This window comes from Hydractinia symbiolongicarpus, chromosome 2, assembly GCF_029227915.1.
Source record: "Hydractinia symbiolongicarpus strain clone_291-10 chromosome 2, HSymV2.1, whole genome shotgun sequence".
NCBI lineage: Eukaryota > Metazoa > Cnidaria > Hydrozoa > Anthoathecata > Hydractiniidae > Hydractinia > Hydractinia symbiolongicarpus.
In genome coordinates this window covers 15452627-15477252 of record NC_079876.1, presented here as the reverse complement: position 1 = coordinate 15477252, position 24626 = coordinate 15452627, and the positions used below count along the sequence as shown (strand labels likewise).

Here is a 24626-nt window from a genome sequence, read left to right as displayed (position 1 = left end):
TTTTGGAAAAACTTGGTATTTCGGTCGAGATTCAAGGTTTCTAAAAATAAACCAGTGGATGGATAATAATCCAGTGTAGTGATGCATATCTATTTCGACTAAGTTAGGTTCCGCAAAGTACACCATTGACATCTTGTTCAATGCAGCGATGACTTTTTGCTAAAAAAAACCCTGCAAAAGCAGGTTTTGTTTATACTTTCATTTACCACTACGAGACAGTGATATTGAAGCTAGGAGAGAGAGAGAGAGAGGATCCTAGCTAGAGGCAGGCAGTGTAAGATAACTATTGGTAGTATTATGTTTCCGTTCTAAGAAACAGCCATAGGGTATGCCCCAACTTAATTTTGCTTAAAGCAAACTTATGTTGGGGCTAGCTAGCACACTAATGATGACGAAGTAAAAAAAAAAGTGATCTTTTACTACTTAATAACAGTTACCTAGTTACCTACAACAAATTATATGGCTAGGCACCAAAAACATCTCTGCTTACAGCTAAACGAGTTACTCATCATTTTGTTGTTCTCAGAATCCGTTTTACTACTGGAAATCAATAAAAAAAGAGCTAGGTGAGCTTTAAGACAGGCATGTTTAGAAATTCATTTAAGGACTGGCATTTTGGCATTTTTTAGACATATTTAATCGCACAATCAGTTTATGACACCTTATTAACTGATAACTATTTTTAACTGGTTAATAGACCTTTTTGAATGTTTAGCTACATTTTTCTGTGGGTAAGCTATTTTGGCTCTAACAACCGCATGGCAGGTAAAAAGATGTGGAAGCTTGCTTAAGAAATGTCCTATCAGACCATTTCTTTTTACGGAAACATTGTTGAGGCTTTAAACTATTATTGTAGATTGCTCTACATTCTGCTTAATATACCTATATATTCATTTAAAGTCTTACCAATACCTTTGTCCAAAGGAATAGACTGAACAAGACTTTCTTTCACCTAGCATGTACATCTTTTTGCCTACCAGGCAATTTCTAAAGCCAGAAGGGCTTACTGTGAAAAATGTAAACATTCAAAAAAATCTCTCTCTATATATATATATACAAGTGCTTATTGGCTAAAAAGCCTTAATGACAGGCTTTACATATATATACTGCACCATATAACTTTTAATTTTGTAGCAGCAATAATGATAGCTATATGTAAACAAGTAACACTGCCGGGAAATCAAAAAACAAAACAATAAAAAAAGATAAACCGCAGTGTGTTTTTTTATCTATATTTTATGGTAAGCAGTTAATAAGCCATTCTTATTACCTGGAAAGTCTGTGGAGAGTTCTCTGGAATTTAAACTTGCACAAAAATTTCATGAATCAGGATCTTTCCTGCTAGAGTATTAGATTACCAAAGTAATTGAGAAAAATTGGCTAACTCTGAAACACTTTTTAAATTCTGGAAAACCTTGTTAGAAACTTTCCATATTTTGTCTCAGTGAGGACCCTAGCATACTATAAACAAGTATTTTTTTTAGATATTTTGGGAGTTGTCGTATTGTATGAACTAAAAAGAGCAATGCATGTCATTATCATATGGAGTAGATACAAATGACTAAAGGAGTTATTTTTAAATCAATATGAAAATACCTGTTACTGTGTAAGAAAATACTGTACTTGAAAAATTTGTATTTTCATAACCTTGTTATAATTTTATTATATTCCATTTATTTAAAATTTGGCATTTGTTTTTTGTTATCCTTGGGCTATGTCATTTTTTACTATTTGTCCACTTTTTACTATTTGTCCATTTATCCTATTTATTAATTTTTATTTGTGCTATATAAAATTTTGAATGCAATAAAAATACACCAGGGGTGCAATCAATAATAATTTTTTTATAATAAAAGCTTATTTATACCAATATTATTTCCAAGTCGGTGTGATGAAACTCCATAGACAAAAAAATTACTATTTTTGTGTACAAGTTGTTGGCTTCAGCATAAAGTAGTGATTTGCTCTGCTGGGGAAATATACAATTTTTTTTAAAAAAAGTTTAGCTTCTGCTTGTATTGTATTCTGATCAAATTAATGTATGGCATATATAAAAACGTTCGTTAGTAGTGCAGAAATTACGCCCAAAACGTTTTGCACGAAAATTAATACACTCGAAAATATTTCAATTTACTATATGGTATCCGCAATCTTAGAGGATATCAAGCTACAACCCTGGACACAATATTTGTGGAAATGGCCGTTTTTTGGCTGTTTCTCAAAATGGCTAAACAGCATTACTTCACCAGTACTATGCAGCTGGTAGGTTGTAAACGTTTTACTTTGACAAGGGTGTGGATCCAAGTAACGAACTTCGAAAATGCGCTAGCTGCACTTTTCGCAATGTCTGTCTTATGAAATAATTCATTCCACGTCCAGAAAGGCCCAAAATATCGGGAAATTAGGGCGTGCCGACGGCAGTAAAAATTAGCACCGTTTAAGAGTTTGACAAGGACTCTTTACAAATTTAGAGTGCCTGTTATTTACATAGAAACGGCTTTCTCAATTGCTTGTAATTACGAACTTCGAAATTTCGTCCTTCTTTCCACTAATTTATGTCTGGGGTTGTAGGATATAATACTTTAAGGAAAGAGACTTTCGCGCAAAAAAAATTTCGCAGTACCAAAATCACCGCAAAATTTCAGGTTTGCGTTTAGGTTTTTTTAGAATTTTTTTTTGGAATAAACTTTTGCTTATATGAGGGTTTCGTATATATATTTAGGTTAAAAAAACGATCGAAAAACAGAAAATAATGATGACATCGCAATTTTAGAATGACGCTATTACGTATATTATTGACGTGTATAAGTCAGTGTTTTTTTTTTACTTTGCTAAATGTTCAGTTTGAGGACTTTTTTTTCGAGACCAAATTTGACGGTAATTTAATTAGGCAGCTCACTCAGTATGTAGAGTTTCAGAGGCAGAAAGGATTAAAAATTCCATTTTCTTTTACCCGGAGCTAAACGTATATATACAGTGATACGTTTTTATTCCTTCTGAAAATATATTTAATATCTCGCAAATTTCTGACTTCCATTTTATGGAATTTCTATTCTTTAAATGCTCTTTCTTCCGATATCATAGATTTTAATTGGTGTAATATATGTTCTCAGAATAGTATAAGCTACTAATTCAGTCTATGCTACCGTAAATCTTCTAATAATCAGTAGAAAAATAATTTTCAAATACATCGAAAGTTTCCGCTGGAATAAATCTTCCAAAAGTGCTCTTCGACTTGGTTTTCGAGAATTCAGGTATCTAAGATGATTTCTGAGTGGTTTTAAACAATTTTAGCAATTACGTGCTTTAGTAGCTAAATTAAAGAACTAATGTTTTTGGAATATTCATTCCGAACGGACTCCTCAAAATTACGGGAAAATTTCGAGGGTCTTAAAAGACGGCACCTCCCAAAATTTTATTCGGTAAATCCTATTTGATTTGATTTTATTCCAAAAAAGCTGATTTTGAACCTGAACATTTGGCAAAGTAAAAAAAAACACTGACATAAAAAAAAGAGAACAAAAATTGTCTAGGTAACTTTAACGTTTTTAAAAATTTAAATATTTCGCGGAAATAAACTTTCGCGCTTTGATCAACTTTATAGCGTGTTTTGACGGAAGAAACTTTCGCGAAAAACAAGGCTAAATTACTGCGAATGTTTTATACTGTGAACGTTTCTTCCCTTAAAGTACTCATTTGTCTTGTGCTGGATGGTTGGCTATATACCATCAAACAAGTAGCTTTGTTTTAAAAGAAGTACCCAACATGTTATTCGATCATGCACCGCTGCTGAAAAACGGGTCTTGAATATGTCTAAACTCGTCGCTAGTCAGTAATAGTTGCTATTGTTTTGTCAAGACATTTGGCAGACTAACTTTCCTATTGGGTTTGTGCTTTTCCCAATCTTTAGCGTAATAAAATTTCATACTACAGTATAAGTTGTCTGTAAGAAGTTATTTCTCTTGTGTTGAATGTCAAGGTTGGCTATATACCATCAGACAAATCGCTACTTTTTAAAAGAATATTTAAAAGAATTGTTAATATAATTAAGGCTTGAGTCGCTAGTATTTGAAGTGGCAGAGTTAATTGCTCTTATGATATTAAAAGCGATATCTCTATAACATTAACCAACGAAACATAAACGTAATATAAAAACAAGAAGCTAAGATAGGCATTAAAATCACACTGTATTTTATTATTCACAACCGTAACAAGTACTTTAATCAATTTCTCGTTTTGTTAAAGTTTGCATATTCCCTATACTTTTGCATGGATTTCACAGACAGATTTCAAAACTTACAGTGCAAAATATGCTAACTACCTCAAATTTGTACATAAAGTTCTGTTCACATTTTTCAAATAAAATGTATGCTCACTTTATCGGAGGTAATATCAACCTCAAAAATATGTTGTGGTTATTTGTAAAAAAATCAAAAAACCGATTTCTAATTTAGATATCAATGATGAAGGTCTCAGTTGAACTTGATGGTGAACCAAATTCTTACTGGAGTAACGATTTGTCTAATGAATGGATGGCCGAGCGGTCTACCGCAGGGTTTTTACTTCACAAAACTAAATGATGCGTATCTTACCAAAAACTAAATTTATATTCTCAAAACTTAAAGTTCACACTCTTAAATAATAAAGACCTACTTGAAAATGCCCATACAAGTGGACAGTAACCTGTTTCAGATGCCACGAAAAATTTCCAATTATCTGGCGTTTCTTTCAAGTGCTGGGCCCTCCTGCATAAGGTATTGACATGGTTACGAAATATGAGACCGATGTGTAAGTTAAGAAGGTTCTAATATCAAAAGGGGACTGCTCAAAAATTTGGTAAGCAATCATCACGTGCCCGTTTATCGTTCAAATTTTCCAATTAAGACAAGATTTGATTTATAATACAAATCAATTGGCCCAGTGCCCTTTAGAAATTAGGATAAGTTCACCAAACAACACATTTTCATACCAGAGATGTACGCAACTATATTTTTATCATCACGTGGTACCCCGTCCATAAGCAGTTCCACGTGATGGTAAAGATACAGTTGCGTGCATCTCTGGTATGAAAAATGTGTTTTTTGGTGGTATATAGCTAACTTAGACGGTTGATGAATGAACCTTCCATAACTCTAAATGGTGCTAAGCCAATTCGTTTTTATTAGTTTCGACCCGTGTATAGATTTTATAATTTGAGTCGTAAACTATTATACCTATTAGCGGTTAGTTAAGGTGATCTGCCTATCGACGGAGATCACAGGTTGAATAATAGCTCCAATTAAAATTATGGTAAATATATACTTATATACGCATTGAAAAATATTATAAAATTTAAGACTAAGAAGAGACAATGGCACATGGTGATTAGAGAACGCTGGTAGAGGCTGAAGAAGGCTAAAAACACAATAAAGGAAGAGAAATCAAACGTGCGTAGTAATAGTAGAAGACAAAAGGTGTATTTGTGTTTATATTTACTTGTGTTCTGGTAGGACAAAAAGACTTTCAGATGCGATTTAAATTTGATGAAAATGTGTTACGTTCGATTGAATTAGCGTTATAAATAATTTCGCAATCGTTGCTCAATTCAAGATGACGATACGAACTCATTTTGTTCGTTAAAAAAACATTAATTTCGTCTTCTCATCGTTGAAAAGACGATTCTGTTTGGGTGACCAACCAGATAAACGTCCTCAAGTGATTTGGCACATGTTTTCAAATTTTTCACTTTGGGATTTAGGTTGAATATAGTGTCGTCAGCAGATTGTGTTGTATTTAAAGAAATATTCTGAGCATAGATCCATAACGTACAAGTTAAATAGAATTGGACCTAAAATGCTACCTTGAGGAACTCCAAAATACATAGGTTGCGAGTTTAATGTTATATCATATCTTAAACAAACTGTTTTCTTTAAGAAAGATAGTCATGAATTATCAATAAGTTTTTTTTTGTGAAATTCATTTGATATAATTTGAGAAGTAAAGATTCATAATGTGCAATATCAAATGCTTTCAAGTAGTCAATTAAAACAACCAGGGTTACCTTTATTCATAGCTTTGCGTTGTTGTCGAGTTTCTCTCACTGTAACCTGGTTGTGTTCCATTAACTAAAGACTGTTTATCTATATAGTCACAAAGCTGTTCAATATGACACGTTCGTATAACTTTGACGGTAACGCGGAAATTGGTCTTCAATTTTTGGAACAGAAAAGATTGTTTTATCAATACGTGTGGATTATATGTACAAGTGGTGATGTGACAAAATCGCCAACTGGTGTTAGATATTTGACTGGAATGCTATTCCAGCCGGCACAAAGAGCTCTAAAAGACGTCTTTTAGACATCTTCCGCATTTCTAAAAGACGTCTTTTTTAGCGCTGATTTGTCCGTCTATAATGCATCTTTTTTAAGCGTCTAAAAGAGGTCTTTTCAAAGATGCATTTCAAAAGATCTCTTTTAGACATCTTTTAAAAGACGTCTTTCCAAAGACATCTTTTAGACCTTTTACAGATGTAGAAGCGACTAAAATGCATCTTTAATGCAACTTTTTAAATGCATCTTTAGAAAGACATCTTTTATCTATCTATAAGACGTCTTCCTTGGTTTTTATTGTTTTTATTGTTTTGTGTTTTTTTATTTAACTTTTTAGAAAAAATAAGCATTTTATAATATTTAAGACGTTTACGTACGTTTACGTTGAAACGTACATTTTTAATAAATTGCAGAAATAACGATACCAAAGACGACAAATATTTTGCGATAAAAATATTCTGAACTTTTTATATCAAACTCGTATTGACACTTTAAACAATAAATATATTTTACAATTACAGTAAGCAAATATAACCGGAAATAAATAAATAAAATAATATTAACAATAAACACTATACAATTAAATCATTCATATTCATATTTACAAATTGTAATTATTAAAATATTCTGTGTTACCTTGGAGGAAGAATACGTATTCTTTCCTCCAAGGTGTTACGAATTCTACCTATGAACTTATTCATGCGTAGAGATGTACACTAATTTCTACGTCAGTTTTTAAATAAAGCATGCCATTTAAGCATAAATTGGAACTCTAGTCGAAGAAATCTTAAGCAATAATATTGAGCTTAGGCCATAGGAAAGAATCACCTTAAAAATTCTGTGAAAATTGCTAGTAGTTGAAATTTGTCGTAACGCTTGCAAGCCCGAAATAAACAAAATAAATATTTAATATGAAAACAAGTAGAACAATCATTCTTGAAGTTAGTGATAATTTTTAACTTTATTTTAATTATCAGTGTGTCGTATTTTTAATGAGTATTCGTTATTATTGATATGTAAGTTATTTATAAATTTGCTATTAATGGTCTTAGTGTTCACTTGCTAAAGTACAGAAGTACTGGTTCATACTATAGTGTCTCGGTTGGCTAAATACCACCACACAACATGTTGTACCTAGCAGAAATGCAGGCAACTATATTTTTACCATTGCGTGGAACTGTTTATCGACGGGGATCACACTTACTATGGGCTGATAAGTACAATAGTTTACGATTCAATTTATCAATTCTATACACGGGTCGAAATTAATAAGAATCAATTGGCTTAGTGCCCTTTAGAATTTTGGAAGGTGCACTCATCAAACTAAGTGTCTCGGTTGGCTATATACCACCACACAACATGTTGTACCTAGCAGAGATGCACGCAACTATGTTTTTACCATCGCGTGGAACTGTTTATCGACGGGGATCACACTTACTATGCGCTAATAGGTATAATAGTTTACGATTCAATTTATCGATTCTATACACGGGTCGAAATTAATAAGAATCAATTGGCTCGTGCCCTTCAGAATTTCGGAAGTTGCACTCATCAAACTAGGCTGCTGAAAATCTTCGTACGATATCGAGTTGATTGTGTCAGATGGCTACATACCACCAAGCAAAACGTTTGTCGTGTCCCTATTTTCTTTAGTTAGGTTCGAATACATAATACAACATCTATGCTCTTCATAGTAAACTTTATTTGAGATGTAAAGTGATAAGTTGACACGAATACCATTGACATGTTATTATCAACATATTTATGAAATCGAATACGAGGCTCAAATAATACTTACATTGGTATATTTTGTCAAATCTGCAGGAACCTGAGCATTGTGAGTTTTCATTGATAGAGTTTATCTCAAAAGTTGAGCCTCGATGTTATGCTTAAAAATTGTTTATTTGTTCAATGTTCTGAACCTAAAGGTGATGCTTATAAAACAAAAACAAAAAACGTGTAGCAATTATAATGTGCAGGAAAAGGAAAAACAACAAGTTAACGGGCGCTTCAACTCTTTTTCTACCCAATTCACTTTAATCTTGAAAAAAACGTCTTGTTACTTCATTTGAACTCGAAATTATTGTCGCTACGTAGGATCAAATTGTTTTGACTTTGATTTTGCGTGTTTCAACGCGAGTTTCCGTGCCTTCTGCATGCTTACAGGAACCTTTTTGGTAGCTATTCCATGTGTCTTTTTTAAATGGGTGTCCGAACGGTCGAGATAACTAGAATAAAAAATGCAAATGTTGCCTCAGATAATTAATTTTCCATTGTTTTAAAACATAACCGGATTGTTTCTTGTGGAGACGATGTAATTTTATCAGTTTATGGAAAGCTGTATTATGAACTGTTTTCCTGTCAGCTTTGAATCTTGATTTTACTATATCACAAGGGTTACGAAGAACGACAGGTTAATGTTTATGAGCTGAATACTGTGAAATATAAACGTACCGTCCGCATAAAGAACATGGTAATGGCTTATGCTGACCGTGATGGGAAAGTTTCATTATGAAATTGAACATCCGAATTTGACGAGATTTGAAAAATCGTCCATGGTATCTTGTCCATTGATGTAACGACACCAGATGGCTATCAACGTGTTGCCCTTGATAGTCACAACCACTGACAGGACACATCATAATGTATCGAGATCTATTGTTGCTTCTGCTCTCCACAACAGCGTCAACACTCCCAAGTTCTGATGTTATTTTTTTTCTTATACGAAAACCCCTAAACAGCAAATGTGAGATTATTATTTCATATACAGATGGGGAAGACAGTTCAGCAAAACCAAAACTTACATTTTATGTACTACATGCTGCACAACAACATCGCAGTTTTCCAATTTTTCAGGCAATACCCCAGACACTACACCTAATGTATAAAGCAATAACAAATTTTCAAACTGAAAATCCTGAGCACAAAATGTTCATATTATCATAGGAATAAGAAAAAGTACCTTTGCTTATTTTCTCAAGTGACCACCGCATATTATGTAAGATTGATTATGGTCTAAAAAAATCAATGTCAGGTTTGTAACTAAGGTAAAGAAAGCACTGTTCAATAAGTACCTTAAGTGGCTTAATTTTTCGCATGGGTTAAATTTCCTGGCCAAATTTTTTTTTAAAAAATTAAAAATGGAACGTTTTTCAAAATTGAACCAATAGTCATCCCTCTATAGCATCGACATGGTCTACGCCTTGTTTTTTGGTTCTAATCCCCAAAATAACTTAAAATACTACGAACAAAATATCCCCAAATTGTCGCGAAAATAAATAAAAGACAGCACACTTGTAAAAACAATTCTAATCTTGAAAATGGAAGAAAAACTTCCAAAACGTTGATAAAAATCCTCGCGAAATATTCAGAAACAGTCAATTCACAGAAGGAAATAAACCTCACTCGTCATCAGTTTTTTACGGTTATATTAATTGTTATATGATAAACAATATTTATTACATGTTCACTTTTGTAGCAAAGTAACCTATTTTCCGTCAAACACACGAGATCTTTAAATCGGATAAATGCTAACGATCCATTGTCGCGTCAAATAACTTTCTAGATATATGGATTCGATTGAAGAAATGCTCGATATAAATTAAATAGGCTCCACACTTACTAAACGAATGATCTTCCAAACCTTGTACAAGACATTCAATGATAATTAAAAAAAATAAAGGATAAAGCTTCAAGATATATGTGCTCAGTCTCAGCGATTATTACGTACAAATTCCACTACTTTTATATATATGTCAATCCCATATTGATCGGAATCGGCTTGGGTGTTAATACTTTGCTCTAATAGTTGTAGTTTCACCGCTGTCAATGGTGCGGGGAATCTTTGTAAAACAGCTGTAATACCGCTAGGTTCTATCAGACGATTACTCCGTAAAAACCTTGTAATTAAATCCTCTATTTCACGTAAACTTCTGCGGTGAATGTTATCCATCGCTGTCGATTGAAATTGCTGTGAAAAAATTCCTCCACTGATCCAAAGCTGAAGAGGTGTCTGGTGATGTTCCGTTCGCATTTTATGGTTGTTATGCGCATCCTTCCATTTCTGCAAGTCTCGATCAATGCGTTTTGCAAATGTGTGATGTAAACAAAACATGTGTATGGGATCCTCTACGTCTAAGATGTCATGCTAAGAAGAAAAAACTGTTTATAATGGCTACGTTGCTCCTCCAATTTTGCCTTTTTGACAAAACGAACACGTTTTTCAGTTTTTCGGATTTTTTAAATTTCGTGATAATGTCACACTAAAGGCACTGATATTAAAAATTGTGATGTGCCATTTTGTTGTTTTCATGACGGTCCTTTGTCTCTGAACAGCCCAAAAAAGCCTAGTATGAATAGGGTTAACAGTACTTACATTTTCCATATGGAGAAACGTATCTTTATACTTAGCAACAACCTTTTCGTGGACGTCTTTCCACAATCTTTCGATTCTTTGATTATGAACCGACTTCCCCCTCATAAAACTCTCTCTATTCTGTCCATTCGCTAATTTCATGAAAGATTCTACGTGGTTAAATTCGCTTCCCCCATCAGCGCGCATTCTCCCAGGAATTCCACAAGATCTTATACTTTCGAGGAAAAAATCAAAAGCCGTTTTCGCCAAGTTATCTGTTGATATTCTAAGCATTGGTACAAATCTTAAGTAGCCATCGATAATTCCATGGATAACAAAGTTCCATCTACAAAGAAATTTTGCATTACTTCATTTTTACAAGAAAAGTTATTTTCTGTATTTTAGCTTGAAATTCTTATTTATTCTTGAGTTTGAAGTTATCTTTAAATACATATAATAAAATGTCAGTACCTCAGATTAACTTTTGTATTGAGTTGAGTTTCTGAGAATGAGTTTCTTATTTTTATTTTCCAATGCTTTTTTCAAGTTATAAAAACATATTTTAAAACAATAACGTGTACTCAAAAACATACCGTATCAATTTATGATGACTGTCGGTATGCCACAGAAAGTTTGGAGTAGGAACGTAGTAGCTTCTCCGTTCAATTGTCTGACTCCACCTTGTCGCTGTTCCAATAGGATCAACTGCAGATAGTGTGGTTCTAACTCTGTCTCTCTGTACAATTATGTTTTGATTTCGAAGATGAGCTTGAATTTCTAAAGCGCCAGAGTTTGGGAAATCCTTATGTATGGATTGTATCTTTTCAGTTAATTCCCTATCGTTAAGGTTGGCGAACCTCTGTCTTGGTGACTGGATTTGAGATTATTTGATGAAATTGTGGATAGTATTTGGATGCATAGTACCACCAAGTAAACCTTCTCTAGCGATTTTTTCAACAGTGAACCCCATAGACAAAAGATTTTCTAACTTGCTGCTATAAATAGCATATCTCGGCCACGCTGTCCACTAGTCATTCCCTGCATTCTGACAGGTGCAGTCGTAACTAAATAAAATATCTTGTGAAACTAAACACAATTCGATTTTACGAACCACACTGTTTGATTTTTTTACATACTTCATTACTCTTACGTATTAACATTTGTATATTTTAACATTATGCTTTCAACATTTAAATTTTTCACTTTTTTATGTAAATATACACTGGACACACATTGATAACAGTATTTTTATTTATTGAAGTGTTACTATCCTGTATAAATGTTCACGAAAACGAAATAAATAAATCAATAAATGTAAAGAAGCTAAAAATGTATATTACCGCTTGATTGGAGCAGATTTGTACGCCTATCCAGAGCGCCCATTAATTCTGAAATCTTCGCGCGAAGGTCGTCATATTCTGTTTGACTCAGGGCACTAGTTAATCTCTAAACGAATGAGTTGATTATATATCATTATATATATGGAATTATCTCGAATTATCTGTTATTTTGAGAGAATTTGAAGGAAATAGATAAGAAAAAGGAGACAAACTGTGAGAACAAAGAGCACTTTTGTTCGAAACGAGAGAAATAAATGGTAAATACTCATAACTTCAAGATTTCTTTTTCCATTCACTAATGTGGAGCGCAGTAGGTGTACTTGATGAATGTCTGGATTATTCGATATGTTTCGTCTAATATAATTGATGATATTGTTTATTCTTGATACAGGTGTCGCTGAAGACATACCTTTAATGAAATAAAATGTTGTATGAATAAAAACTATTTCTCGTAGATTTTAATAAGAAATCAAATTCTTTCCATACCCTTTTAAGGCGAAACTGCTAACAAAATGAAAATGAAGAGCAATGATAGACCTTTTTGGAAGTTGGAAATACTTTTCAGGAAAGCCGTAGGAGAACGTTGGAGCATTGTATATACAAGAAGGCTGTCAGGAAACTCGTCACTTTTCTTTCTCACACACCGGGGTTTTTTAATTTAAGAAATATTTTTGGACGAAAGTCGAAATAAAGGGGAAAATGTTTTTTGACATGAGAAGGTGGGAAAATTAAATGAAACAGTCAGTTCAGAACTATGAAGCAAAGTTATCATACAAATGTTTCGAAAGGTAAAGAAAAAAATCAACAAAAATAACAAAAACACGATCTCGTATATATGAAGATACCGTATAAGTTAAGTGGGACCCTGGATAAGTAGGAATTTTGCTAAGTGGGAAAAATCAGGTTTCCCTTGAACTTCCTCATCAAATTCCACCAAAAAACTTCACTTTAGTGGGATATCTTGGGTAAGTGTGTCAAAGTGGGACATAATTTTCTGGTCCCTTGAACCAAAATCTTCGCTTAAAAGTGTGACTTTAAAGAAAATATTATCTATATTTTGAGAAACCACTGCATTGTAGCGTCAAAAATCGTATCGCTTTTCGAACCTCAAAATCCAACACTCAATTTCATATATTTACAAACAAATTTAATCGGTCCCATGAGTGTCCCACTTAACGGGTCATATTGTTATATATACTGTACAATGTTTAACAAAAAAAAAATGAAAATAAAATATAGACTATTATAAAAAACGATGATAGAGTATACCATTTTAATATCTTCTCTTTTCTTAATTTTCTTAAAAGTGCGCACTTTTAAGAAAAGAAAATATTCATAAAAATACAAATACAAAGGACTGACGTCATTGCATTGAGAACACATTGTAATTTGTTGAACGTTATTTATTTAGCTGAAGATTGTTGTCCATGCGCAGCATGAAACTATTAGTTCTGAACGCAACAACTATGTAGTGTACTGACGTGGGTAAAAACTGCTATAAAATCTTTATAAAAAGTAGTATTAAGCTGAAATTTGCAGGAATATGGTTACTATCGGCAATAATATAATCAAAGTTTGAAAAAAATCGAAAGACTTTAATCTCGGGATTCCCGTATATATGGGTTCAATATTGTAGTGTTCAATATTGTAAAGATACACACAAATAAATCTTTTCATCAAAATTCTAGTTTCTGCTGGTCAGGTTGAGATTCAACAAATATGCGGGTATACCATTAGGAATAAAACGCAAAATTTTCACTCATTTCTGGACCTTCATAGTATACCGTAAATCTCGGTAAAGGCGCGTGGCTTATTAGCTGAGTTTCGATATTATACTTCCAACATGTGACCAGAGAATCACATAAAATGTGAACTTTTTATAAGAGAGGTGCAATATTCAAATGTTATAATAATAAGGAACAAATACAAAAAAACGTGTGACCAATAAAAAATTATCTTAATCAAACAACACCAAAACCTTCACCAAAGTGGATACCTGTCGCCATTCTCTTACTCAATTCCTTTGTAGGAATAGTCAGTGTTAAACTGCATGTTGACGCATTTGGAAGAGAAACATCTTTGAACTTCACATCGATTTTTTTTTCAAAACCATATGGTGGTATCCTGTCAACACCAGTGCAAAATTCTACGAGTTGATCAAAACGTAGAGGTAAATTATTGCGTGTCACTTCCCCGGAATCAACTTGTGAAAGAAATAGCTCGAACTCTACAATACAGTCTTGTATTTCTAAGAAGCGATTCGAGTTAACTTCGCATTCATCAAGGTCCTCGTAATTAAAAAGAGCCACCATATCATCATATGTGATCTCTTTGTCGGAAAACAAAAAATACTTCTCCATAATTTGATAGGCTCGTTGTTCCGTAAAAGCTGGGTATATAGATTTTATGCCTGAGATGTATTGATGTATACTAGAATAGTTCTGGTGAACTATCCCATTTATCAAGAACAAGCGTCTAAGTTCAGTTTCTGAGCGATTAATTACACTTATCCCTTTCTCTAGAAGTGAGTCGTAATCTCCGTTTTGAATGTTTTCAAGTGTTTTTTTTATTTCATAGTCTCCTACATTCTCGATGGTTGCAGGTTGATTTAGACCATAAATTGATCGCACCACTGCAGGGTGAAAGCATTCAGGACCACGACCATTCTGGAGTATTGACAACGCAGATAGCTGCCCTAAAAAAAAATACTTGTTATCGATCAGAGATTCTGTGTTAGCATCGAAACACAGACACTTTTCCTCTCCGAAAACCATGGTAGAGAGCAACGGTATATTTTTCATTGATAGTGTGAGAAACTCTCGCAATGGACCTCCAGCATCTGCTCCTGCTTCTCCTGCGAATCGAACACATGGCGCATGTGTAGTTAGGTTGAGTTTTTGGCGAAACAATACAGACCAAAATTTCGATTTGTCTCTTTGTATAATTATAATTTTCTTTTTTTTATCAATCGCTGTGAATTTAGAAAGGGCATTGTCCATAAACTCGCTGTGACTTGTAGCTGGAATATAGTTTATATCGACTTCAGGTTCGTCAATGTCACCGCCGCTGCGTTCGAAGAAAAGTTCGACTTCATCATTGCCAAATGTGTTGTTAGAAGCAGTTGAATTTTTAGTCAAAAAAGCAACTCTGGCTGCACGTAGGTCTTCTGAGCATAACGGCGTATTTTCATTGTCGGATTCGACGTCGTAGTTGCTATTATGGATATCAGCAGCCCTATCAGCACGGATGCTTTCCTCGTATTCCAAATCCTGTTCACATCGGATGCAGTTTTCTATATATGTGGAGCCACAAACACCACATATCCTGGGTCGTGATTCTGAAGTGATTTGTAGAAAAAAAATATAAGTTGACGTACACAATATTCATTCAGTAATACATACATATATACACGTCTGATTTTTCAACATTGCAAGAGTGTTTTGTCGATAAAGCCATTTAAATGAAAGAAGTCTCACCTGGTGAAACGTTTAAGCGACTTGCCTGAGATGGCGTGCTTGTACTTTGAGGTAGAGCTGAACGAAAAAGTAACACATATATACACGTCTGATCTTTTAACATTGCAACAATGGTTTGTGTCGATAAAGCCATATAAAAGAAAGAAGTCTCACCTGATAAAACGTTTAAGCGACTTGCCTGAGATGGCGTGCTTGTACTTTGAGGTAGAGCTGAACGAATAAGTAACACATATATACACGCCTGATCTTTCAACATTGCAACAATGGTTTGTGTCGATAAAGCCATATAAAAGAAAGAAGTCTCACCTGATAAAACGTTTGAACGACTTGCCTGAGATGGCGTGCTTGTACTTTGAGGTAGAGCTGAACAAACAAATAACACATGTATACACGTCTGATCTTTTAACATTGCAACAATGGTTTGTGTCGATAAAGCCATATAAAAGAAAGAAGTCTCACCTGATAAAACGTTTAAGCGACTTGCCTGAGATGGCGTGCTTGTACTTTGAGGTAGAGCTGAACGAATAAGTAACACATATATACACGCCTGATCTTTCAACATTGCAACAATGGTTTGTGTCGATAAAGCCATATAAAAGAAAGAAGTCTCACCTGATAAAACGTTTGAACGACTTGCCTGAGATGGCGTGCTTGTACTTTGAGGTAGAGCTGAACAAACAAATAACACATGTATATACACGTCTGATCTTTCAATATTGCAACAATGGTTTATATATACGTAAATAAGTAATATATAGGTGTCTCATTATGAAATGTTTGATGGAATGAAACGTAATTGTAATACCACGTAGATGTCAGAAATCCTAAAAATTAAATCTAATTTATTTGCTGAATGAAACCTGCGCAGAAAAAAAACATTCTAAAGGTTAGTTCTAAAAGTTACTATAACGTATTTTCAAATCCTATAGTTTGGTTTCAACATACCTTCGAGAGATTGTGATGCAATCACTATTACTCCGTTATACTTGAGGCTTTTTATATTTATAGGACATTTTATATTCACACGTTTCGGTCGTTTATTTCTATCCAATGTGTGGAAAAAATAAATATTTGGTAGTAAAGGGAAGTATTGTCTTATCCTATCATCAAATCGTTGTTCTGTGAGGCCAAGTGACAATGAAATTGAGCATGGTTCTTTTTTTTCAAAATTATAACAGTCACGCGGAAAACCTAAAAATAAAATGCACATAATTATTAGTCATTTTTCCTTTGTTAGGTAGGGCAATAGTGCTACCTTGTTACCCTGCTGGATGTTTTACTTAAACCTACCGTAGCCACTATTAATATGTTCCAATAAAAGAGGATCAGCAGAGCCATTTGTCAGTTTTCGGAATTTTGGAATTCTTGATGCGTCTGGGAGATGATAAAACTTTGCCTTTGTCGTAGATGGTAAAGGACCCCTTTTTTTTCTGCGTTTTTTTGTTTTCTCTGGAATTTTAAAACTATGAAGTCTTAAGGTTTCAATGTTGCTTAAGCAGGCAGCTGCGTTTGTAGAGAACAAGTGATCATCATCATCATCATCATCATCATCATCATCAGAGAATGTGATATTTTCTGGAAAGGTAATATTATTTTTTGGCAACGTTGTCAAAACACTTTGCATCGCATTTGAAACACCTTCATCATTTCCAGAACTTGGAACACTGGACATAATGGTAACTGAAACGAGATGGTGTAATTTTACAAGGAAAATTGTGGAAGTAACGGCTTCCTAGTGATGATAGCAAAGTCAAACTATTTACCAAAAGAAGCAACATCTTGTGTAACTGGTGCATGTGAGAGTGTAGACAACATATCAACTTGAGAACCTAATACAAAACAAATACCATCATACTTGTATTTGAGATCCATTTACCGTCTGTATTTAAACTGATCTTGCATTAATTTGAAGACGTAAAAATTATCATTTGACTTAACAGCACACAAAACTCAAGTTTTTTTTGTGTGTTGCAACAAAGAAAAAAAGTTATTCCTCATAAGTGGTGGTGATGTGTATGTCATTACCTAATACAGATGAAAGTGAAGAGTTTGATATTGTTGTAGATTTCGAAGTAATGGTACTTGCAGAAGATGGTAAACTTTGTGAATTAGTATCTTGTTGAAAAGCTATAAAGTAAATATTATTACATCATGCTTTTAAAAACCTCTTTTTTATAAATTTATAAAAACTATCATTTTGCAATGAAGTAATTTCACAAACAGGATTTTTTATTATACAGTACCGGTCCTCAATCCCCTTCTGATAACCCACCTTCTTAAGGGAGAACCAACGAATGATGACATGTTCTGCTTAAATTGTTTATTTCAAAGCCAACATATAGTGGGAAATTTGTTACGCCTTTATTAGCTCTGGTCAAAAGGGGCTTATGGTCGCTACACAGAAACGCTAATCGGTAAATTAATTAGATTTATGACGTAACAATGTGATAGTAATATCAGCTCAAGGTGAGGTGGACCAATATAATGTGCTAAATTATTCAAATAATTCATAATGCACCCCAAAAAGCAAGCAACCCAAAAACCACACAGTTAGAAAATATAGAATTAAAAGAAAGGAACATCTCAAGATTGTTGAGCATTGGTTTGTTTTCAACCACAGGACAAACAACTTCTGGTAGGTAAAAGGAACTGCACATGAGTACAACAACAATGTCAAGAGGTGTATTTCTAGTTTGAAAAAAGATACACAGGACATGCAAAAAAATTAATATAACATTTCACAAACCTAGACTAGTGTTGCTATGAGGATTTTCTGGCAACGATGGCAAATTTCCAGTACTTCTAAAGTAAGGAGAATTCACCATTCTTCTGAAATCTCTCCCTGTACTGCGGTGTTGTGAGCCGTTAGTAGGCATCTTCTTCCTAACTCCTGCTCTCAGGTATACTTCTTGTGGTTTTGGTCTTTTGCTTTTGGATATGACGTTCTGTTCTTCTTTCAAGTTGCAGAAAGAGCTTGTGAAGCAAACCATGTGGGATGAAGAAATAAATACCCCCATAGTGAAATACGCGGGACAATTAATTTCATTCTTCTCATTGATTTTATTCTTCTTTTTTTGAATTTTGAAGTTTCTTGAGCGAGAAACCTTGTTTCTCGTCATCGCGGAATGTTTTTATTTAAAATACTAGTCAATAAGGCCCGTGGAAAAATCCACTAAGGCGCAGAAGAACAATGGAAAATTAGGTTGCTTTAGATTTTTTGCTGACGTCAGCAGTGCATATACAAAAAGAAAATTGGTGAAATTTAATCATTTGTTGTCTGTAATGTGCAGAGGTTAAAACGCTGATCAAAATAATGTATAGTATCGTATGTTTTTGAAAAGAGCCTAAGGAGATATAGGGTATAAAAATTTTGCTGACGTCAGCAAAGTTCCTACCAAAAGTTCCAAAGAAAAATTTCTTCACAAATTCGTACACCCGTTGCATTCATCATATAGATCTTGAAATGCTGATCAAGAAAATGTATAGGAACATGAACTTTTGACAAACGGTTGCAGAGATATTGGGGTTTGTAGGTTTTGTGATGACGCCATCAACCCGTCCATTCCGAAACGGATTCAAGGACCCAGGTTTGGAAAACTTACCCAAATTGGTCCCAGGTGGTCCCTAGTTACCCACGCGGTGAAAAATCATACCATATCATCATATGTGATCTCTTTGTCGGAAAACAAAAAATACTTCTCCATAATTTGATAGGCTCGTTGTTCCGTAAAAGCTGGGTATATAGATTTTATGCCTGAGATGTATTGATGTATACTAGAATAGTTCTGGTGAACTATCCCATTTATCAAGAACAAGCGTCTAAGTTCAGTTTCTGAGCGATTAATTACACTTATCCCTTTCTCTAGAAGTGAGTCGTAATCTCCGTTTTGAATGTTTTCAAGTGTTTTTTTTATTTCATAGTCTCCTACATTCTCGATGGTTGCAGGTTGATTTAGACCATAAATTGATCGCACCACTGCAGGGTGAAAGCATTCAGGACCACGACCATTCTGGAGTATTGACAACGCAGATAGCTGCCCTAAAAAAAAATACTTGTTATCGATCAGAGATTCTGTGTTAGCATCGAAACACAGACACTTTTCCTCTCCGAAAACCATGGTAGAGAGCAACGGTATATTTTTCATTGATAGTGTGAGAAACTCTCGCAATGGACCTCCAGCATCTGCTCCTGCTTCTCCTGCGAATCGAACACATGGCGCATGTGTAGTTAGGTTGAGTTTTTGGCGAAACAATACAGACCAAAATTTCGATTTGTCTCTTTGTATAATTATAATTTTCTTTTTTTTATCAATCGCTGTGAATTTAGAAAGGGCATTGTCCATAAACTCGCTGTGACTTGTAGCTGGAATATAGTTTATATCGACTTCAGGTTCGTCAATGTCACCGCCGCTGCGTTCGAAGAAAAGTTCGACTTCATCATTGCCAAATGTGTTGTTAGAAGCAGTTGAATTTTTAGTCAAAAAAGCAACTCTGGCTGCACGTAGGTCTTCTGAGCATAACGGCGTATTTTCATTGTCGGATTCGACGTCGTAGTTGCTATTATGGATATCAGCAGCCCTATCAGCACGGATGCTTTCCTCGTATTCCAAATCCTGTTCACATCGGATGCAGTTTTCTATATATGTGGAGCCACAAACACCACATATCCTGGGTCGTGATTCTGAAGTGATTTGTAGAAAAAAAATATAAGTTGACGTACACAATATTCATTCAGTAATACATACATATATACACGTCTGATTTTTCAACATTGCAAGAGTGTTTTGTCGATAAAGCCATTTAAATGAAAGAAGTCTCACCTGGTGAAACGTTTAAGCGACTTGCCTGAGATGGCGTGCTTGTACTTTGAGGTAGAGCTGAACGAAAAAGTAACACATATATACACGTCTGATCTTTTAACATTGCAACAATGGTTTGTGTCGATAAAGCCATATAAAAGAAAGAAGTCTCACCTGATAAAACGTTTAAGCGACTTGCCTGAGATGGCGTGCTTGTACTTTGAGGTAGAGCTGAACGAATAAGTAACACATATATACACGCCTGATCTTTCAACATTGCAACAATGGTTTGTGTCGATAAAGCCATATAAAAGAAAGAAGTCTCACCTGATAAAACGTTTGAACGACTTGCCTGAGATGGCGTGCTTGTACTTTGAGGTAGAGCTGAACAAACAAATAACACATGTATACACGTCTGATCTTTTAACATTGCAACAATGGTTTGTGTCGATAAAGCCATATAAAAGAAAGAAGTCTCACCTGATAAAACGTTTAAGCGACTTGCCTGAGATGGCGTGCTTGTACTTTGAGGTAGAGCTGAACGAATAAGTAACACATATATACACGCCTGATCTTTCAACATTGCAACAATGGTTTGTGTCGATAAAGCCATATAAAAGAAAGAAGTCTCACCTGATAAAACGTTTGAACGACTTGCCTGAGATGGCGTGCTTGTACTTTGAGGTAGAGCTGAACAAACAAATAACACATGTATATACACGTCTGATCTTTCAATATTGCAACAATGGTTTATATATACGTAAATAAGTAATATATAGGTGTCTCATTATGAAATGTTTGATGGAATGAAACGTAATTGTAATACCACGTAGATGTCAGAAATCCTAAAAATTAAATCTAATTTATTTGCTGAATGAAACCTGCGCAGAAAAAAAACATTCTAAAGGTTAGTTCTAAAAGTTACTATAACGTATTTTCAAATCCTATAGTTTGGTTTCAACATACCTTCGAGAGATTGTGATGCAATCACTATTACTCCGTTATACTTGAGGCTTTTTATATTTATAGGACATTTTATATTCACACGTTTCGGTCGTTTATTTCTATCCAATGTGTGGAAAAAATAAATATTTGGTAGTAAAGGGAAGTATTGTCTTATCCTATCATCAAATCGTTGTTCTGTGAGGCCAAGTGACAATGAAATTGAGCATGGTTCTTTTTTTTCAAAATTATAACAGTCACGCGGAAAACCTAAAAATAAAATGCACATAATTATTAGTCATTTTTCCTTTGTTAGGTAGGGCAATAGTGCTACCTTGTTACCCTGCTGGATGTTTTACTTAAACCTACCGTAGCCACTATTAATATGTTCCAATAAAAGAGGATCAGCAGAGCCATTTGTCAGTTTTCGGAATTTTGGAATTCTTGATGCGTCTGGGAGATGATAAAACTTTGCCTTTGTCGTAGATGGTAAAGGACCCCTTTTTTTTCTGCGTTTTTTTGTTTTCTCTGGAATTTTAAAACTATGAAGTCTTAAGGTTTCAATGTTGCTTAAGCAGGCAGCTGCGTTTGTAGAGAACAAGTGATCATCATCATCATCATCATCATCATCATCATCAGAGAATGTGATATTTTCTGGAAAGGTAATATTATTTTTTGGCAACGTTGTCAAAACACTTTGCATCGCATTTGAAACACCTTCATCATTTCCAGAACTTGGAACACTGGACATAATGGTAACTGAAACGAGATGGTGTAATTTTACAAGGAAAATTGTGGAAGTAACGGCTTCCTTGTGATGATAGCAAAGTCAAACTATTTACCAAAAGAAGCAACATCTTGTGTAACTGGTGCATGTGAGAGTGTAGACAACATATCAACTTGAGAACCTAATACAAAACAAATACCATCATACTTGTATTTGAGATCCATTTACCGTCTGTATTTAAACTGATCTTGCATTAATTTGAAGACGTAAAAATTATCATTTGACTTAACAGCACACAAAACTCAAGTTTTTTTTGTGTGTTGCAACAAAGAAAAAAAGTTATTCCTCATAAGTGGTGGTGATGTGTATGTCATTACCTAATACAGATGAAAGTGAAGAGTTTGATATTGTTGTAGATTTCGAAGTAATGGTACTTGCAGAAGATGGTAAACTTTGTGAATTAGTATCTTGTTGAAAAGCTATAAAGTAAATATTATTACATCATGCTTTTAAAAACCTCTTTTTTATAAATTTATAAAAACTATCATTTTGCAATGAAGTAATTTCACAAACAGGATTTTTTATTATACAGTACCGGTCCTCAATCCCCTTCTGATAACCCACCTTCTTAAGGGAGAACCAACGAATGATGACATGTTCTGCTTAAATTGTTTATTTCAAAGCCAACATATAGTGGGAAATTTGTTACGCCTTTATTAGCTCTGGTCAAAAGGGGCTTATGGTCGCTACACAGAAACGCTAATCGGTAAATTAATTAGATTTATGACGTAACAATGTGATAGTAATATCAGCTCAAGGTGAGGTGGACCAATATAATGTGCTAAATTATTCAAATAATTCATAATGCACCCCAAAAAGCAAGCAACCCAAAAACCACACAGTTAGAAAATATAGAATTAAAAGAAAGGAACATCTCAAGATTGTTGAGCATTGGTTTGTTTTCAACCACAGGACAAACAACTTCTGGTAGGTAAAAGGAACTGCACATGAGTACAACAACAATGTCAAGAGGTGTATTTCTAGTTTGAAAAAAGATACACAGGACATGCAAAAAAATTAATATAACATTTCACAAACCTAGACTAGTGTTGCTATGAGGATTTTCTGGCAACGATGGCAAATTTCCAGTACTTCTAAAGTAAGGAGAATTCACCATTCTTCTGAAATCTCTCCCTGTACTGCGGTGTTGTGAGCCGTTAGTAGGCATCTTCTTCCTAACTCCTGCTCTCAGGTATACTTCTTGTGGTTTTGGTCTTTTGCTTTTGGATATGACGTTCTGTTCTTCTTTCAAGTTGCAGAAAGAGCTTGTGAAGCAAACCATGTGGGATGAAGAAATAAATACCCCCATAGTGAAATACGCGGGACAATTAATTTCATTCTTCTCATTGATTTTATTCTTCTTTTTTTGAATTTTGAAGTTTCTTGAGCGAGAAACCTTGTTTCTCGTCATCGCGGAATGTTTTTATTTAAAATACTAGTCAATAAGGCCCGTGGAAAAATCCACTAAGGCGCAGAAGAACAATGGAAAATTAGGTTGCTTTAGATTTTTTGCTGACGTCAGCAGTGCATATACAAAAAGAAAATTGGTGAAATTTAATCATTTGTTGTCTGTAATGTGCAGAGGTTAAAACGCTGATCAAAATAATGTATAGTATCGTATGTTTTTGAAAAGAGCCTAAGGAGATATAGGGTATAAAAATTTTGCTGACGTCAGCAAAGTTCCTACCAAAAGTTCCAAAGAAAAATTTCTTCACAAATTCGTACACCCGTTGCATTCATCATATAGATCTTGAAATGCTGATCAAGAAAATGTATAGGAACATGAACTTTTGACAAACGGTTGCAGAGATATTGGGGTTTGTAGGTTTTGTGATGACGCCATCAACCCGTCCATTCCGAAACGGATTCAAGGACCCAGGTTTGGAAAACTTACCCAAATTGGTCCCAGGTGGTCCCTAGTTACCCACGCGGTGAAAAATCATTGACGTCACCACCTCGTTTCCAAGTTATTTGGCCTTAAAGTTTTAAGTGCACTGTAACGGCTTCAATAATTTAATATAGGATATTGACGTTAACGTAATATTATTGACGTCGCGCCGTAACGTCAGAAAATTTAACATATTGGATATGCATTTTTCGGCAACATCACAGGAAAATGACGATATCCACTTTGCCTGTTACAGACACACGGAACTGGCGTATTATTATATAGACTAGTCGTTGCCCGTGGAAAAATCCACGGGTTCGCCCGTCCTTTGAATTTACCCGTGGCAACAAAGTGGATAAGAATATATCGCATTTGTTGATATTCGTGTTTCCGTAACATCATTTTCTAACTTAGCGGGGGTCCACGCAGAGACAGACAGACAACGGCTATTATTATAGAGATAGTCGATAAGGCCCGTGGAGTAATCCACTTAGGCAGAGGGACAATGGAAAATAGGTTTTTTTAGATTTTTTGCTGACGTCAGCAGTGCAGGTACAAAAAAAATTGGCGAAGTTTAGTTTATTCGTTGCCTGTAATGTGTAGAGGTTAAAACGCTGATCAAAATAATGTATAGGATCATATGTTTTCGACAAACGCCTAAGGAGATATAAGGTATTAAAAATTTTGCTGACGTCAGCAATGAACCGTCAAAACCCAAAATTTTTTTAAAGA

At 34.4% G+C, this 24626-nt stretch overlaps 3 protein-coding genes and 1 long non-coding RNA gene across 8 annotated transcripts; 1 reads left to right on the top strand and 3 right to left on the bottom strand.

Annotated features, from left to right (window-relative positions):
• The first annotated feature begins 53 nt into the window (after nt 1-53).
• Nucleotides 54-1683, top strand: LOC130629638 (uncharacterized). Its single transcript, XR_008981998.1, has 2 exons — nt 54-274; nt 1485-1683. It is a non-coding gene; the product is annotated as an uncharacterized LOC130629638 (long non-coding RNA).
• Nucleotides 1684-6688: 5005 nt separating this feature from the next.
• Nucleotides 6689-13312, bottom strand: LOC130629636 (uncharacterized). 5 transcript variants are annotated; one of them, XR_008981996.1, is made up of 6 exons: nt 13272-13312; nt 12003-12411; nt 11256-11726; nt 10684-11008; nt 9931-10455; nt 9285-9323 (listed from the first exon to the last, which is right to left on the bottom strand). XR_008981996.1 is itself a non-coding variant. In XM_057442906.1 (6 exons), exons 5-6 carry the CDS (start codon nt 10954-10956, stop codon nt 10021-10023), a joined length of 708 nt encoding a protein of 235 aa, XP_057298889.1. In that variant the 5' UTR covers nt 10957-11008; nt 11256-11726; nt 12003-12108; nt 12275-12411; nt 13272-13312; the 3' UTR covers nt 9297-10020. The 5 variants fall into 5 exon arrangements, 3 of the variants coding, with proteins under 3 accessions (XP_057298891.1, XP_057298890.1, XP_057298889.1); XM_057442906.1 differs by having other exon boundaries at nt 9297-10455; nt 12003-12108; nt 12275-12411; XM_057442908.1 differs by lacking the exons at nt 10684-11008; nt 11256-11726; nt 12003-12411; nt 13272-13312 and adding exons at nt 6689-8536; nt 8763-9041; nt 9113-9185 and having other exon boundaries at nt 9271-9323; nt 9931-10070.
• On the bottom strand, nt 12716-23432 carry LOC130629634 (uncharacterized). The gene is made up of 9 exons (XM_057442904.1): nt 23045-23432; nt 22324-22425; nt 22062-22127; nt 21589-21978; nt 21244-21489; nt 20911-20967; nt 20299-20355; nt 15479-15535; nt 12716-15339 (listed from the first exon to the last, which is right to left on the bottom strand). The coding sequence occupies exons 1-9, from the start codon at nt 23415-23417 to the stop codon at nt 13964-13966; spliced, it is 2724 nt and encodes a 907-aa protein (XP_057298887.1). The 5' UTR covers nt 23418-23432; the 3' UTR covers nt 12716-13963.
• On the bottom strand, nt 16037-18612 carry LOC130629635 (uncharacterized). The gene is made up of 5 exons (XM_057442905.1): nt 18225-18612; nt 17504-17605; nt 17242-17307; nt 16769-17158; nt 16037-16669 (listed from the first exon to the last, which is right to left on the bottom strand). Exons 1-5 carry the CDS (start codon nt 18595-18597, stop codon nt 16395-16397), a joined length of 1206 nt encoding a protein of 401 aa, XP_057298888.1. The 5' UTR covers nt 18598-18612; the 3' UTR covers nt 16037-16394.
• Nucleotides 23433-24626: the final 1194 nt, after the last annotated feature.

What these genes read in the sequence shown, in the direction of transcription:
- LOC130629634 (XM_057442904.1), bottom strand. Translation starts at nt 23,417, where the DNA reads ATGACGAGAAACAAGGTTTCTCGCTCAAGAAACTTCAAAATTCAAAAA. An exon ending in TCATAGCAACACTAGTCTAG is followed by an intron (nt 22,426 to 23,044) that starts GTTTGTGAAATG and finishes TTTACTTTATAG; the next exon opens with CTTTTCAACAAGATACTAAT. An exon ending in TCGCTTAAACGTTTCACCAG is followed by an intron (nt 15,340 to 15,478) that starts GTGAGACTTCTT and finishes AAATCACTTCAG; the next exon opens with AATCACGACCCAGGATATGT.
- LOC130629635 (XM_057442905.1), bottom strand. Translation starts at nt 18,597, where the DNA reads ATGACGAGAAACAAGGTTTCTCGCTCAAGAAACTTCAAAATTCAAAAA. An exon ending in TCATAGCAACACTAGTCTAG is followed by an intron (nt 17,606 to 18,224) that starts GTTTGTGAAATG and finishes TTTACTTTATAG; the next exon opens with CTTTTCAACAAGATACTAAT. An exon ending in ACAAGATGTTGCTTCTTTTG is followed by an intron (nt 17,159 to 17,241) that starts GTAAATAGTTTG and finishes ATCTCGTTTCAG; the next exon opens with TTACCATTATGTCCAGTGTT.
- LOC130629636 (XM_057442906.1), bottom strand. Translation starts at nt 10,956, where the DNA reads ATGCTTAGAATATCAACAGATAACTTGGCGAAAACGGCTTTTGATTTT. An exon ending in CGTTTCTCCATATGGAAAAT is followed by an intron (nt 10,456 to 10,683) that starts GTAAGTACTGTT and finishes TTTTCTTCTTAG; the next exon opens with CATGACATCTTAGACGTAGA.